The sequence below is a fragment of the Aulonocara sp. 'chitande type north' Nkhata Bay genome, linkage group LG23 (genome assembly GCF_057382095.1).
Source record: "Aulonocara sp. 'chitande type north' Nkhata Bay isolate Kocher_YH1m ecotype deep benthic linkage group LG23, A_spYH_male_GT1.1, whole genome shotgun sequence".
Classification (NCBI taxonomy): Eukaryota; Metazoa; Chordata; class Actinopteri; order Cichliformes; family Cichlidae; genus Aulonocara; species Aulonocara sp. 'chitande type north' Nkhata Bay.
In genome coordinates this window covers 2,977,393-2,991,377 of record NC_141365.1, presented here as the reverse complement: position 1 = coordinate 2,991,377, position 13,985 = coordinate 2,977,393, and the positions used below count along the sequence as shown (strand labels likewise).

Sequence of the window (13,985 nt, the reverse complement as noted above, 5' to 3'; positions counted from 1 at the left end):
TCCACTCGTCATTCTGCCTGGGCGGAGCTCAGGCCCACGCACCTGTCTGCAATTACGCTGCAACGTGTCCTGTCTGTATGGAGACTGAGAGCTGCCAGAGTAATAATGTAGATACAGGCCTCTTTCTCCTTCTGCTGCTGTTCATGCTTTTATTCCATTGATGTTGCTATCATTTGTAAATATATTTATTTGCTCTTATTTTATCAATTTACTGTCGTTCATGTATTTAATCTTCTTTGTATTTAAATATGATTTTTTTTAAGTAATGCCGCGAGATGGACAGTTAAATAAAGGTTTCATTGAATTAAAAAAAAGATTTAAAGATGACTGGTGGCGGAAGCAGAGCACAGACTGTCTGTGAGAATCTATCGCCATCGTGTGGTGCAGAGATATATTGCCATTGAATTTAGACAACGAAAGCTTGGCTCACAGAGCAGCTGCAACACGAACAAAAAACATTAAATAGCAACATGATATATTATATTATATTATATTATATTATATTATATTATATTATATTATATTATATTTATAGCTGTCGAAATTAACGCGTTAATTGCGATAATTAAATTTTGGAATTAATTACGTTAGAATATTTAACTATTTAGCGCAACACGCAGATAAGTCGCTCCCATAATTCCACTTGATTTGTTTACCGCGCCACTGAAAATGGAGAAGCAGGAAGCGGATGGCCTTCTGGATGGGGAATTTAAATACAAGAAGAACATAGATGGGACAATAAACAAACGCGTTGTAATTTGCACTCACTGTAGTAAAGAGTTTCAATTTCACCGTTCAAATTCGACCTTAAAATACCACCTTAATGCCAAACACGCGTTTGTCGGGGCAGCAGCTTCACCCGGCCTGCGTCAGACCACTCTTAGTGAACGCAGGCCACTCGGTAAGTCTTCTTTGGACAAACTGACCGACAATATAGCCAAATGGATAGCAAAGGACTGCAGACCGCTAAGCATTGTGGAGGACAAGGGCTTTGCGGATGTTTTAAAGGTTGCATCTCAGGACGCGTCCTACAAGCCCCCAGCGAGAAGCACAATAACAATTCGAATCCACGAACTGTATGAAACGGAGAAAAAGAAAAAAGAAGAGGCTTTAGTTCACACAGAATGCGTGGCTCTGACAGGAGACCACTGGACATCATTGAGTAATGACAATTACCTGGGAGTTACTGCGCATTTAATCACTGAAGCCTGGGGTCTGACATCCTTTGCGCTGACTATAATGAAAACGGAAGAGCGGCACTTTGCGGAGGCTTGTGCAGAGCAGTTCCAGACTGTTGCTCGCAGGTGGAGAATTGAGGAGAAGGTGACAACAGTAGGCACGGACAGTGCGCGCAATATGATCGCCGCGGCTCGCATCATGCCATTCAATCACATGCCGTGTACCGCGCACATTCTACAGAGATGCATCACAGTGAGTCTCGCAGACAGTGGCTTTGTCACTGCGCTGGCCAAATGCCGCAAAATTGTTGGCCATTTTAAGCACAGCCCAGCAAACACAGCAGAGCTGAACGCAGAGCAGGTGTCACTGGGGCGCAAGCAGGAGCCGTTGGCCCAGGACGTGCCTACGCGCTGGAACTCCACGCTGGAGATGGTGAAGCGCTTGATCCGCAACCAAACTGCAGTAACCGCGACTCTGGATAAACAAAAGCATAAACTTGTCCTCCTGACGCCTCCAGAGTGGGACAAACTCCAGAGACTGGAGACACTTCTAGAGCCCTGCAGGTGAGCCTGTCATTGTGACCATAATTGTAGGTTTAGATTAAATGTATCAAACATACATCTTAAATCAGTTTTGTTATTATGAAAATGTCTTATTTAAAAAATAAATGAAATCAAATATTTTATTAATATTACCTAGTATTAAAAAGCTTTTTTAAATTTGCTGTCTTATCTCTCTCTCTCTCTGTGTGTGTGTGTGTGTGTGTGTGTATTCCACTGCAGATATGTGACTGAACTGCTGGGAGGAGAGGCCTACGTCTCCTGCTCTGTAGTTCTACCAGCCTTCTGCCACCTGCGCCGTGTCATGGAAGTAACTGATGAGGACCCTGCATATGTGGTGAGGTTTAAAGAGAAGTTTAAGGAAGACCTTGCTTCCCGCCAGGAACATACCAACTATGCATGGCTCCAGATCGCAACTGCACTGGACCCACGTTTTAAAGACCTACGCAGTGTGCCCAAGACTGACAGAGAAGCAGTGTGGACCACACTGGCAGGCATGCTGCATGAAGACTCTCCTAGAAGATCACACACTGCAGAAGAAGGTCCAGCCAAGAAGACTGCAACCCCCCCACTGTGCTTTGCCCTGATATCTGCAGTGTGAGGTTGGATCGCTCATTCTCATCCTCACACTGATGCCACTTATTTCGGTCTTTGTTTGACATAAAAGGGCATATTTGTCACTTTATTGCAACTATATTTGCACTCTTGAGCTCCTTCATTCACTGACTGATCATAAAGTTATTACTTGCGTTATGTATTCATCCGTTTGAACATAATTAATGAAGCCACATGTAATCACTAAAATTTGTATTTTGGGTACAATAAGAGAGTTTCAGATGGAATGCTGTTTTGTTTTGTTTAAATTTCACCAACTTGCTGATGCCCACGGTTGTGAGTGCGGCTTCTTGCTGTACATGGGTGGATGGTTGTAAATCACATCACAGATGCCAAAAACCTCTCAAACCAAGCCCCCTTGCCGGTGATGCTGTGCGCAACCTCGTGACGGAGTCAAGCATATTCAAAACACCCCCTCACCTCCCGTGTCAAACTCAAATGTCAGCCTATTTCATGTGTCACTTTTGGAGCAGTTGCCATCCCGACGAGCCATGGAGAAGTTCGTGTTTGTGTTATTTTACTTATTTGGTGTTCTGGTGTGTTTGGGCACCGGTCAGCACCATCTGCGTGCACGTGTTGGACCGTGGACACACCGGATTCAGTGGGAGAATAACGGTCAGGTGTACAGTTTACTGAGCACTGGGACTCAGTATCGTTTACCAGCACAGACACGGAGACGCGCTCAGCTTCTATTGAGAGCAAACAACCAAGTGAACCCTCCGGCTGCGTCCAGTAGACCCACCAGAACCGGATCTTGGGAATTTAACGAACTCAACGGCCATTTTCAACAAAACGAGCGCAGTCAAGTGGATGCGTCGGTCCTTGGTGCTGATACGGATCAGTATATACTCGCCTCGGGACGACCTGGCACACGCAGTCAGTCCCCACCCCGCAGCCAAACCACCACAGAGGCTGTGGGATACTCCGGGTCCCTCCGGTCACAGTCCAGCAGCTCTTCAGCTCTTACCTCCGTCCAAGAGTTCTCCGGCAGCGGAGTCCCACGGGGAGGCCGTAGTGCACTTGGAGATGATACAGGTGTACAACGGGCCAGCGCGTCACAGGCAAGATCGCCGGATTTTACCCACAGCCGAAGCGGCAGAACCAGGTCCCAGAGCACGCATTCAACTGTTCGATCACCTGCCACATCAATATGGGTGACCACGGCAGAGGACGCTGGGAACGCACGTCATATAACCCAGGAGACCACGCTGGGAGACGCTCCCAGTGCGCGCGGTGTGCAAAGAGCGCACACTCTGACCAGAGTCACGCCAGAGTTAATTGTTTCTCCCACAGCACTGTACAGCAACGCTGTAGAATTACAATTTCCACGTAGCGGACCCGATGCCTCACGCACTACAGACGCGACTGACCCACGAGACCCGCACAGTATTCATCACAGGAACTCGGTTTTCTATAACGTTTACCCACCAGACCGCAGGAACAGGCTGAGTGCGCGCCCTCCACCAGGAGCCGGCTACGGGACCAGGTTCTTCCACAACGGTGAGACAGAAGCACCGCGGCAAAGACACCAACGTGTATTAACCCTTGTGTGGTGTTCGTATTTTTGTTACTCAGCCAGTGTTCATGGGTCTGGTGGACCCGCTAGAGTTTTGGCTTTCCAAATTAACACTATCAAACAATTTTATGTTAAATTACTCAACAGATGTTTACTTCATCCCAATTACAAGACATATGAACAGCAAACATGGTTAATTTTTTCCCTTTACCTTTGTTAGATCACATTTATGAATTAATGTGCTTCTCGTTTTTCTTTTATATAAAATGTTATAAATAAATCAGTTATAATCCAGTGGAGTGAGTGGAAAGACACAACACATTTACACGTGAAAAAATAATTAATTGTTTAATTTTTCTTTTGAAAAAAACTGAACACGGGTCTCACAGACCCGAACACCATACAAGGGTTAAAAAGTAGTTATGGAGAGGCACGCATCTTGAAGCTTTAGAGACATTATCACGCCCAATCAATCAAATTGGTTTGGCGCCGAAAGGAGTGCCGAGCCCCACATTTAAATCCCATCTAATGCAGATTTTAATGCATTTTAATGAGAACCGGAGTTAATGCCCCGTTATGACAAAACTAATGTCTCCCGTGCCAGAGCCTCTGAGCAAAGTTAAAATTAAATGCTTGATTGATAGACTTTGAGAGTCATTAGTGATTAGCCAGCAGTGATGGAGAAATTACTTCTGCAGCTTATGACAGTATATCTAAAGTTGTCCATTCATTATTCTTCCCAAGCAGATTCTTATTATGCTGATCTGTATAGATACAGGTTTTGTGACGTCTGCATAGTCAAATCAACACATGCAGCACTTTTCAATAAGGATGCAGTTTATTAGACAGTGTAGAACAGAGCTGTCAAACACAGAGGACAGACTCCATCAACAAAGCTTTATGTTTCATAAGTACAGGACAGTCTGGTCAGTGATCTAAGAGCACTTTTTCTTTTATTTTACACATTTATCATGTAGAAAAATTCAGATATTCTGTTAAAATTGCCCTTTGTTATCTTATATTCAGATATCTGAGGGATTAAATGTGGACATTTATGTGACTCTTGATGAGTAAAATGAGTTTGAAATCCCATTAGTGGAAAGTTGATGCCCCAGTTTTTGCCTTTAGGTTGTTTTAATCGTTTAAGTTTCTGATTTTTTTCCTCTGCAGGTCTTCCAGACTTGGTTCCTGACCCTTACTACATCCAAGCAGCCTCGTACATTCAGAGAGCACAGATGTATGCACTTCGCTGTGCAGCTGAGGAGAACTGTCTTTCCAGGTGCTTTATTGGGCTTTATATGAATCTGTCTGTCAAAAATAATTTAAGTTGTTCTTCACTGACATTTTACAATACAGGTTATTTTTGCTGTGCAGCAGAAACGTGTGACGTCAGGCAGGACAAACACATTTACATCGAGATAATAAAAGATAGGACTTCTTTGAGCCTGCCTCACTGTGTTGGCCCACATCCCATTTGGATGCTACAGCTGAGTGACAGAATGACTGGACGCAAACCTGGCTGCTGCCTGAGATTCTCTCCTCTGATCTGAGCAGCCGCTCTGCCAAATAAAATAAACTCTGAAACGAAAGGCAAAGGATTTCTGAGGTGAATGCAAAAACTGCTGAGGCAAGACCAGAAACCACCTCTGCAGTAAATCATTGCGTCTGCCGCTCGGTGAGCAGGAAATAGAGTAAACTGTGCAGTGAGGCATGTATGTGTGGAGGACAAAGACTTAAAAAGGTGGTGCAAGTCGATTCCGGCTGCGCACTGAGTGCTTAAAACCCTCCGAGTGTCATCTCGGCACACAGTGAAGGTGCTCCAGGTATCTTGGCTCATTTCCTGTTTCCTTTTCCTTCAGCTCTGCATATCACCCGAGTGTGAGTGACCTCGACTATCGAGTTCTGCTGCGCTTCCCACAGCGAGTGAAGAACCAGGGAACAGCAGACTTCCTCCCGGTGAGACCCAGGCATGAGTGGGAGTGGCACAGCTGTCACCAGTGAGTTAGAAACACCATATATGTCCTCAAAGTCACACCCCAGTTCCTGCAGAGTGATGTGTGGACACAGGATTTATAACTAACAGATAAAACATTAAAACATGTCCGAGGGAGAAGTTAATTTTAGGAAACTGTAGTTTCTCAGCCAAAGATGCCTGAGGTGAGCGTTTTAGGAACATCCACTCTGACATCCCACAGAGCCAACAGTTCAGAAACAGCTGAGAGTAGACCAAATCTCTTCATCTGTTTTAATTGGAGTAATTACACGTTTTGTTTTTTGAAAAAGGGAAACATGAGATTTAAGAGAATTTTACGTACTGTAAATACAGCAGAAAGGACGGTTTCCTGAACACATTAGCAGAGAAGATTTCTCTCCTCTTCAGGCATTACCACAGCATGGAAGCATTTAGTAACTACGACCTGCTGGATGTCTCCACTGGACTGAAGGTTGCTGAGGGACACAAAGCCAGTTTCTGTCTAGAGGACACGTCGTGTGATGCAGGAGTACGGCGACGCTTTGCCTGCACTACTCACACACAAGTCAGTTTGCACTTTTGTATCTGTGCAGGATTTTCACTGGTTACGTCTTTCTCGTAAAAACGTAAAGATTTCCGCTTTTAAAGCATCGCAGAAGCAGGTTGTGTAAGTTTGGCGTCTTCTTAGGGTCTCAGTCCTGGATGCTATGACACGTACCACGCCAACATCGACTGCCAGTGGATCGACATCACTGATGTGCCGCCGGGGAACTACATACTCAAGGTGGGTTTGCAGGACGGATTTATATTATTTATATTATTATTCAGGTGGTTCGGGCATCTGGCAAGGATGCCCCCTGGGCGCCTCCTGGGCGAGGTGTTCCAGGCATGTCCCACCGGGAGGAGGCCCCGGGGCAGACCCAGGACACGCTGGAGAGATTATATCTCTCGGCTGGCCTGGGAACGCCTTGGTATTCCCCCGGACAAGCTGGAGGAGGTGGCTGGGGAGAGGGAGGTCTGGACCTCTTTGCTTAGGCTGCTACCCCCGCGACCCGACCTCGGATAAGCGGATGAAGATGGATGGATGGATGGATGGATATATTATTATTCACATTTCATCTCTAAATGATTGTTGTTTATTTGATTTTCAGGTAACGGTGAACCCCTCTCACCTGGTCGAGGAGTCTGACTTCTCCAACAACGAGGCTCAGTGTGACGTCAGGTACACGGGAAGCTACGTCCAGGCGAGAAACTGCAGGATCGTTGTGTAAGTCGGGTCAAGTATTCTCGATTTTCACGAGTGACTCTGGAGGTAAAAATGTTTAAAGTATTTTTTTCTTTGCTTCACAGGAGCTGACCTGACAGCAGACTGAACATCTCACAGGCAAACATGTACTTAATCTCTTCTTACTGCTCCTAATGAGCAGCTGCTGATACCATCATCTGTTTGCTTCTAAATGAATCTGTATTTATATGATTTATTGTATCCAAAGCCAGGATGGCTCAATTTGACCTTTTACTTATTTATATGAATATTCATTTTAAGTGGATTTTGTGCTGTTGGCTGTTACTGTGAGACTGACTTGGTGCTGACTGTGGGGAAGCAGTGGTGCTCCAGTTTTCCTCCATCACATCTATTAGGATTTTGTCAGAGACCAGCAAATATACCCTGAAGTATACAGCGTGCCGCTGCTCTTATTTAAAAAGTTCAAAAGCTGTCACGTGTGGATTATTTGCAATGCTTTGCTCCAGCAGCAGTTTATAGTTTTATGTATTCTACTGAAACAAGGCTCGACTTTTAAAAGCTTTTTACTTTATGGTAAAACTTATTTAGATTTCTGAAAACAAAGGCAACCCCGACATCTAATTATTGAATTAGTCTAATTACAATTGGGAGCAAATATTTCTCAGCCTGAACTCATCTGGCTGCCCATTAACACCAGTTAACACGAGCTGAGAGGCGGTTCAGTGTCGAGCGGTACATTTCCTAAATGCTTTAGGAATAACACACCTCAGAGAAATACCTGAAACGATCCCACTTTGCTCATTAACGTCATCAAAATAGCAGCGAGAGAACGAGAGCGCTGTGACACCAGTGTGTTTTTGCGTGCTTGTTGTGTTGTGTTATTGCTGGTGAGTGATTGGGAAAACATTTAGTCACCTGGCAGTGGCTCCATGTGAGACGCCTGCGAGTGTCTCGCTCTGTTTACACTTTGTCACCGAATTTAGTCGGGACCAACTGGGACGCTGTCTGGAGGACATAACCAGCGCAAAACACAATTCTTCCTCTTTGCTCCGTGTTTTTATTTATTTTTTTAATGAGGCCTGTTTGCCTCACAGAAGATTGGCAGAAAAACAAGCAGGAGGTATGTCCTGTATTGTACGGGCTTTTTCTTTGGCACTCGTCATTAGGCACAGCAGGACTGTCGTGGGAACCATTCCAAACCAAACATGCCCACTGCAGTAATTTGAACCTCAGCAGAAAACTTCTTGCAGTAAAATGGAAGCTTTTAGCAGCAGTAAGCCTAAATGAAAGAGGATTTTGATGAGATGCATATGCTAACAGGTGCAGAGCGGGGTCGCGGGAGTTTGTTCTAGGATCACATTCACTGAATCATTTGCAGAGTTTGTCTGTGGCAGCATCAAGTCACAGCCTGTCACCAACTTCTCCAGTTCCTCGCACAATAATAGTAAGAGTCTGTCGGTCCTGATGAGGTCACCTCTATTTGTTATGTTTTAAGGACACAGAGGAAATCAAATACACACAATGATGCAAGAGATGGAAAAACTACCAGAGATGACATGGAAAGCATGCTGCCTGCACCGCATCCTGTATAACCGCATCACACTGTGCTGAAACCCATTTCACTCATCCTCTTATCCAAACATGGACTCTGTGCTGAACCTACACCGTCTCTGGCCAGCGAACCATCTGAGTGTGAAAGAGGGTCAGGGCAGAGCCACCTCCTCCAGCGCTCCCAGCTGCTGTGTGCTAAGGGTGGGCCGGTGCACTAAGCCTGCAGGGTGTGGGCAGAGCTGCCGGTCGCTCCGGCTGGAGATGACAAGGAGGAGAGAAATTCCACAGATCCACTGACGGGCAGGAAAACCCGACTGCAAACTGCTGACATCAGCGACGGAGCCTTTCTTACTGTGGGCTGAGTGTCTGTGAGGCCGTGCCCAGACTGTCTGAGACGCCCAGTCAACAAGTGTCCGAGCCAAGAGCCCAGACCCCAGCGACACATGATGGACGTCAATATTCCTGGGTACAGACTTAGACTGGAACAGTGTCGATAAGCAGTCACAGACTAAAAATATGCACGTGTGTTAGTTTCACGCCCATATTGTTACGCTTGTCTTGTGACTTCACTAAAGCACCACACTTGTATTAAAGATGCATTGTCAGATTTTTACAGTCACTTAGTGGCAGCATAACCGCCTATGTGAGCACAACACTGATCATCCCCTGCACACAAACTCAGACATTTATGTGCAATTTAACTCTACTCTGTATTTGGTAATTGTTCTGAATTCATTTTTTCCTGCCACAGACTGTGGGTAAGAAAACACTCAAAGACACTAAAACACATCACCTTTTAAAATGCAATCAGATCACAAATGGACAGCACTAAAAGCTTGTGCGAAGTACCACAGCGGGCAGCTTGGAGGTGTGTGACAATAACAGGTGTGGACAATGACGCGCTCCACTTGTGTCCAGATCACTGAAACGCATTTTAAAAGGACGCATTAACAGGTCACAGACTCCACTTAATCACAGCTTTGTGCGCCACGATGTCAAGTGTTCTCTTTAATGCACTCCGAGAGAACATTATCACAGCGCTGACCAGCCACTTCATTAGGTACACCTATTCATCTGCATGTTAACACTGCAGAAAATGATGTTAATACGTATCACTAGAGACAATAAGAGATGCCTGTTAATCTGTTAAACTAAACCTTTTGAAAAGAGATCATTTTGGTTTTGGGACTGACTCAAACATACGCTCACTGGCCAATTCATTAGGTATACCTGGTGTAGTCCATCTTATTGCAAATGTCTAATCGGCTAATCACAGTGCATATAGTCATGTAGATATCATTCAGATAACCTTCTGAAGTTCGAACTGAGCATCAGAATGAGGCTACCTGAGTATTGTTGCTGACCATGTCTGTCGACTGTGTCACAAATCATCTCCAACTATCTTGTACATGACGGTACAAATGGCCTCCACAGTCAACGGATCTCAATCCAAAAGAGACCTTTGGGATGTGGTGGAACAGAAGATTCACATCATGGTTGTGCAGCCAACAAATCTGCATCAGCTGTGCAATGCGAGTATGGACCAGAATATCCCAGGAATGTTTCCAGTGAAAATCAGAGCCACGAAGAAATACGGCAGATCTGACAAGGTCTGATCAAGTCACTACATCTGCTGTTAACACCAAACACCAGTGGCCGCATCACGACGTGCACAGTGTGATCTCTTCCTATATTCAGCACCTGTCAGTTAGAAACCACGATGCCCGGCCCACTGTGGGTCCAGATGTCCATAACAGCGTAAAACCATCACATATAACTCTGTTTCAGATCGATCGCAGACATCAGCACCATGAATACATAAATACCAAAACATTGCAGTTGTAGCCACAGTGATCAATCACCCAGAGGTAAGAAACAAACGATGCAGTTTTCCTGTGCTGGTTGTTTGTTTTTAACTAAGAGGAAGAAATTGGAAAGTTTTCACGCCACAGGGCGACTCAGCTCAACAGCAGCTGCTCAGAACTAATAAAAGCACCAAATTAACCCTGACGCCTGTAGAGTCACACACACACACACACACACACACACACACACACACCACCGACGTGCTGCTGTGTTGTTTTCCTCCCACTGTGTGAGTGTGTGTGTAAAGTCTGGAATACGAGCTTCCATCACGAGTGAAATTATTCGATGGCAACTTAATGTTCCCTTCCTCCATCCGTGCTCTGTGTTTGCTGTGAGTGAACTGTTTGTCTAAAGCAAAGAGTCGAAGCTATTTGTGCGAGCGGGGGGGAAATGACTGAATCATTTTCACGGCTCTCCCGCCGGCGGCGTCTGATGTCCCAAAAGTGGAAACAATGTTTACCTGGACTGGACGAGGGCTCTAAACTGGGCCGTTTACACACCGCTGTAGATTCAACAGCTTCCCCTGTTTGAAAGAGAAGGATCCTGTGTGTGGTTTCCCTCCTGAAGCAAACACTCGACAGCCCTGTGCAAATGCATGCTGTTTTATTTATCCTGTTATTGTATAATTTTGGGGCCGGGAGGAGGTCTGGATGAGGAGGTGCAGGGGAGAGAGGGCGGGGGGTCGCCCAGCTGAAGCCTTCCATTTCTTTCTGTTCTGAATGTTCATATTGTTTTATGGGTTTTACACTTGGCTGTCAGACGACGTTAGCGTGTCTCCTGCCGTGCCTAACATCTGTTCACGCTACACCGGGAGGACGCATGTTGGCTCCGGAGACATATAAAACACATCCACGGAGACGTGAGCAGACGTGAGACTGTGCTGCTGCCTCGTGTAAAACAAAATGTTACTGCAGTGTGAAAAAGACAGCTGTCGACATGTTTGCTATATGCAAGAGCACGAGAGTAGTGCAAAGTTTAATCGGAGGGTTGCCTCATGAATCACAGCCTGCTGAGGCAGAGCGGGCCTCAAACAGCGCCTAAAGAAATCTCGAGTAAGTCAAAAGCAATACCAAAGAAATGCAGTTTACACACGCCTAATTATTGTAGTGTGGATTTAATATGTGTGGATTACAAAACAAATAATCTTACTGGATTTATGACAAAGTTTTGAAAATGAACAGCTCGTTTATTATTATGTTAATTTGTCCAATTTGAGCCGCGGATAAATAAAATGACAGCTGTTCGTCAAGTGTTGATGCAGGATCTTTGTTCAACCCCTCGGATTAAAGCAGAGATTCTTCATTTGCATCTTAACTGACTCATTTCATCTGCTGCGGTTCTGTACAGAAGCGTGACAGCAACAGTTTCTAGGTCTAACTGTAACAGCAAGAGCTGTGTTTAAGTACTTATTCTTACTTTTGCACTGGAGGATACTCAGCGGTCACTTTGTTAGGTACACCTGCTCAACTCCTCATTAATGCAAATTTCTAATCAGCCAACCGCGTGGCAGCACGTTAGTGCATTTAGACATAGAGGCGTGGCCGAGACGACCTGCTGAAGTTCAAACTGAACATCAAAATCAGGAAAAAGGTTCTTTTAAAAGTCACTCTGAATGTGGCGTGGTCGTTGGTGCCAGACGGGCTGATCTAAGTATTTCATTCATCCCGCTTTGTATATGCTTGTGAGCATTGCCACAGTGTGTAATATACTATATTAAATATACTATACATGAAACTCTATAACAAAAGTTATAACTACAGCAGTATAGACAGTTTTAAAAGGGCTGTGGTACATATGTAGGCTGCGAGTGTGTTATTACTACAGGGATAGCTCAGTAGGTAGAATGGTGGCCCCATGATTGGAAGGTCGGGGGTTCGATTCCCCTGAACAGCTACCCTGAGGTACCCCTGAGTAAGGTACCGTCCCTACACCCTCCAATGGCTGCCCACTGCTTCACTGAGTGAATGGGTTAAATGCAGAGAGGAATTTCCCCACGGGGATCAATAAAGTACACTTTCTTTCTTTCTTAAATCCCAGACAGGAAATACAAACATTGCTAATTGTGGAGAAAATGTGGACACACTGGGGAAGTAACTGCAGCGTGCTTTATAGGAAACGTGTCCTTTTATCAGCTTTCATCTTAATGAAGGATGTTATCACGTTCAGTATCTGTGCAGCGAAAGAATAAGAACAATGAGCCAGCAGCTAATGCTCCTCTTAAACTGCTGCACGTGTTTGGAAAGACAAAATGTGCCCTTTGACCTCACCCCTTCACACCTGAATGTGACATCCTTGGCCAAACATTCAGGGCTACAGCCAGGTGGTTAAAAATAATAAATACAGATGTCAGCCTTGTTCTGATTGTTGGGCTTTTCTGTAGGATCTTTACCTTCCAGTATAAAGTGCCTTGTAATTTGCTGCTATATAAATTCAATTTAATTAAAGTTCTGGACACATCTGATTAATTTGGCCTCCACATATTAATATTTCTGAACATGAAATACTTTAAAGTAACTCAGCAGCAGAAACAGCAACATGTTGCTTAAACACTAATTGTTCTGTATAAGTAATCTAAAGGCGTTATATAAAATAACCCAGCATCAGAGCGTCAGACATTTTACCAATGATCGCACCAACTAATGACCCCTTTTTAGAAATTATAGATGACATACTGCAGGCTTAACTATTTTGCCTTCCAGGATTTCAATCAATTTGTACAAAGAATTTGTAAACTGGCAGATAAATGCAGCAGAGTGTCGAATTAAAAAGGTTGTAGTGGCGTAATCCTACAAATTAGCATATAAATAAGAACATGCTTAAATGGAAGAGCAGCACACCGGCTGCACGATGGGGGATGAGCAGCCTCTCTTGTCTGAGGAGGCTGAGATCATTCAGTGATCATTTTCTGCCACTCAGTTTGTGGTGATCACGGCATACTTTGCTGTGGTCTGCCGGGGGAGCTTCATCTGAGCTTTAGACACACACAAGCACCAATAAGCTGATGAAGGCCGACTCTGTGATGGGCTGCAAACTGCTCTTTTGCAGGTGTGGTGGAGACTCTTCAGTCATTTTGACCACCCCCTGCAACACTTACGGGACAGACAGCAGAGCACATTTCCTAACAGACTGAATTATCTCTACTGCCACAAGGACAAATATAGAAACTCTTTCACACCTCTTATCTCTCTGTTATTTATCTCTATTTTGTTACATCACTTGTATAATAACAACAAGTAAAATAAAATGCTAAAATTAAATTATTTCTTCGTGTTTAAATAATAATAATAATAATGATAATAATAATAATACCCTTAGTATCCCTTAAACATAAAGTACTATGTAAAATTGGTTAAACTACAGCGACACCGTGTGGCCAACACGGTCAGCGTCTCCATTAAAGTAACTTTATTCAGTCAACATTTAACACAGTTATTATTATTATTATTATTATTATTATTATTATTATTATTATTATTATCT

The 13,985-nt window shown here is 44.4% G+C and overlaps 2 protein-coding genes across 2 annotated transcripts; both read left to right on the top strand.

Moving 5' to 3' along the window:
- The first annotated feature begins 669 nt into the window (after positions 1 to 669).
- Positions 670 to 2,340, top strand: LOC147300850 (E3 SUMO-protein ligase ZBED1-like). The gene is made up of 2 exons (XM_086282205.1): positions 670 to 1,742; positions 1,962 to 2,340. The coding sequence occupies exons 1-2, from the start codon at positions 670 to 672 to the stop codon at positions 2,338 to 2,340; spliced, it is 1,452 nt and encodes a 483-aa protein (XP_086138331.1).
- Positions 2,341 to 2,845: 505 nt separating this feature from the next.
- Positions 2,846 to 7,430, top strand: loxl5a (lysyl oxidase-like 5a). The gene is made up of 6 exons (XM_086283139.1): positions 2,846 to 3,854; positions 5,041 to 5,149; positions 5,730 to 5,867; positions 6,251 to 6,407; positions 6,531 to 6,626; positions 6,994 to 7,430. The coding sequence occupies exons 1-6, from the start codon at positions 2,846 to 2,848 to the stop codon at positions 7,111 to 7,113; spliced, it is 1,629 nt and encodes a 542-aa protein (XP_086139265.1). The 3' UTR covers positions 7,114 to 7,430.
- Positions 7,431 to 13,985: the final 6,555 nt, after the last annotated feature.

What these genes read in the sequence shown, in the direction of transcription:
- LOC147300850 (XM_086282205.1), top strand. Translation starts at nt 670, where the DNA reads ATGGAGAAGCAGGAAGCGGATGGCCTTCTGGATGGGGAATTTAAATAC. An exon ending in ACACTTCTAGAGCCCTGCAG is followed by an intron (nt 1,743 to 1,961) that starts GTGAGCCTGTCA and finishes ATTCCACTGCAG; the next exon opens with ATATGTGACTGAACTGCTGG.
- loxl5a (XM_086283139.1), top strand. Translation starts at nt 2,846, where the DNA reads ATGGAGAAGTTCGTGTTTGTGTTATTTTACTTATTTGGTGTTCTGGTG. An exon ending in CCTGCACTACTCACACACAA is followed by an intron (nt 6,408 to 6,530) that starts GTCAGTTTGCAC and finishes GCGTCTTCTTAG; the next exon opens with GGTCTCAGTCCTGGATGCTA. An exon ending in CGGGGAACTACATACTCAAG is followed by an intron (nt 6,627 to 6,993) that starts GTGGGTTTGCAG and finishes TTTGATTTTCAG; the next exon opens with GTAACGGTGAACCCCTCTCA.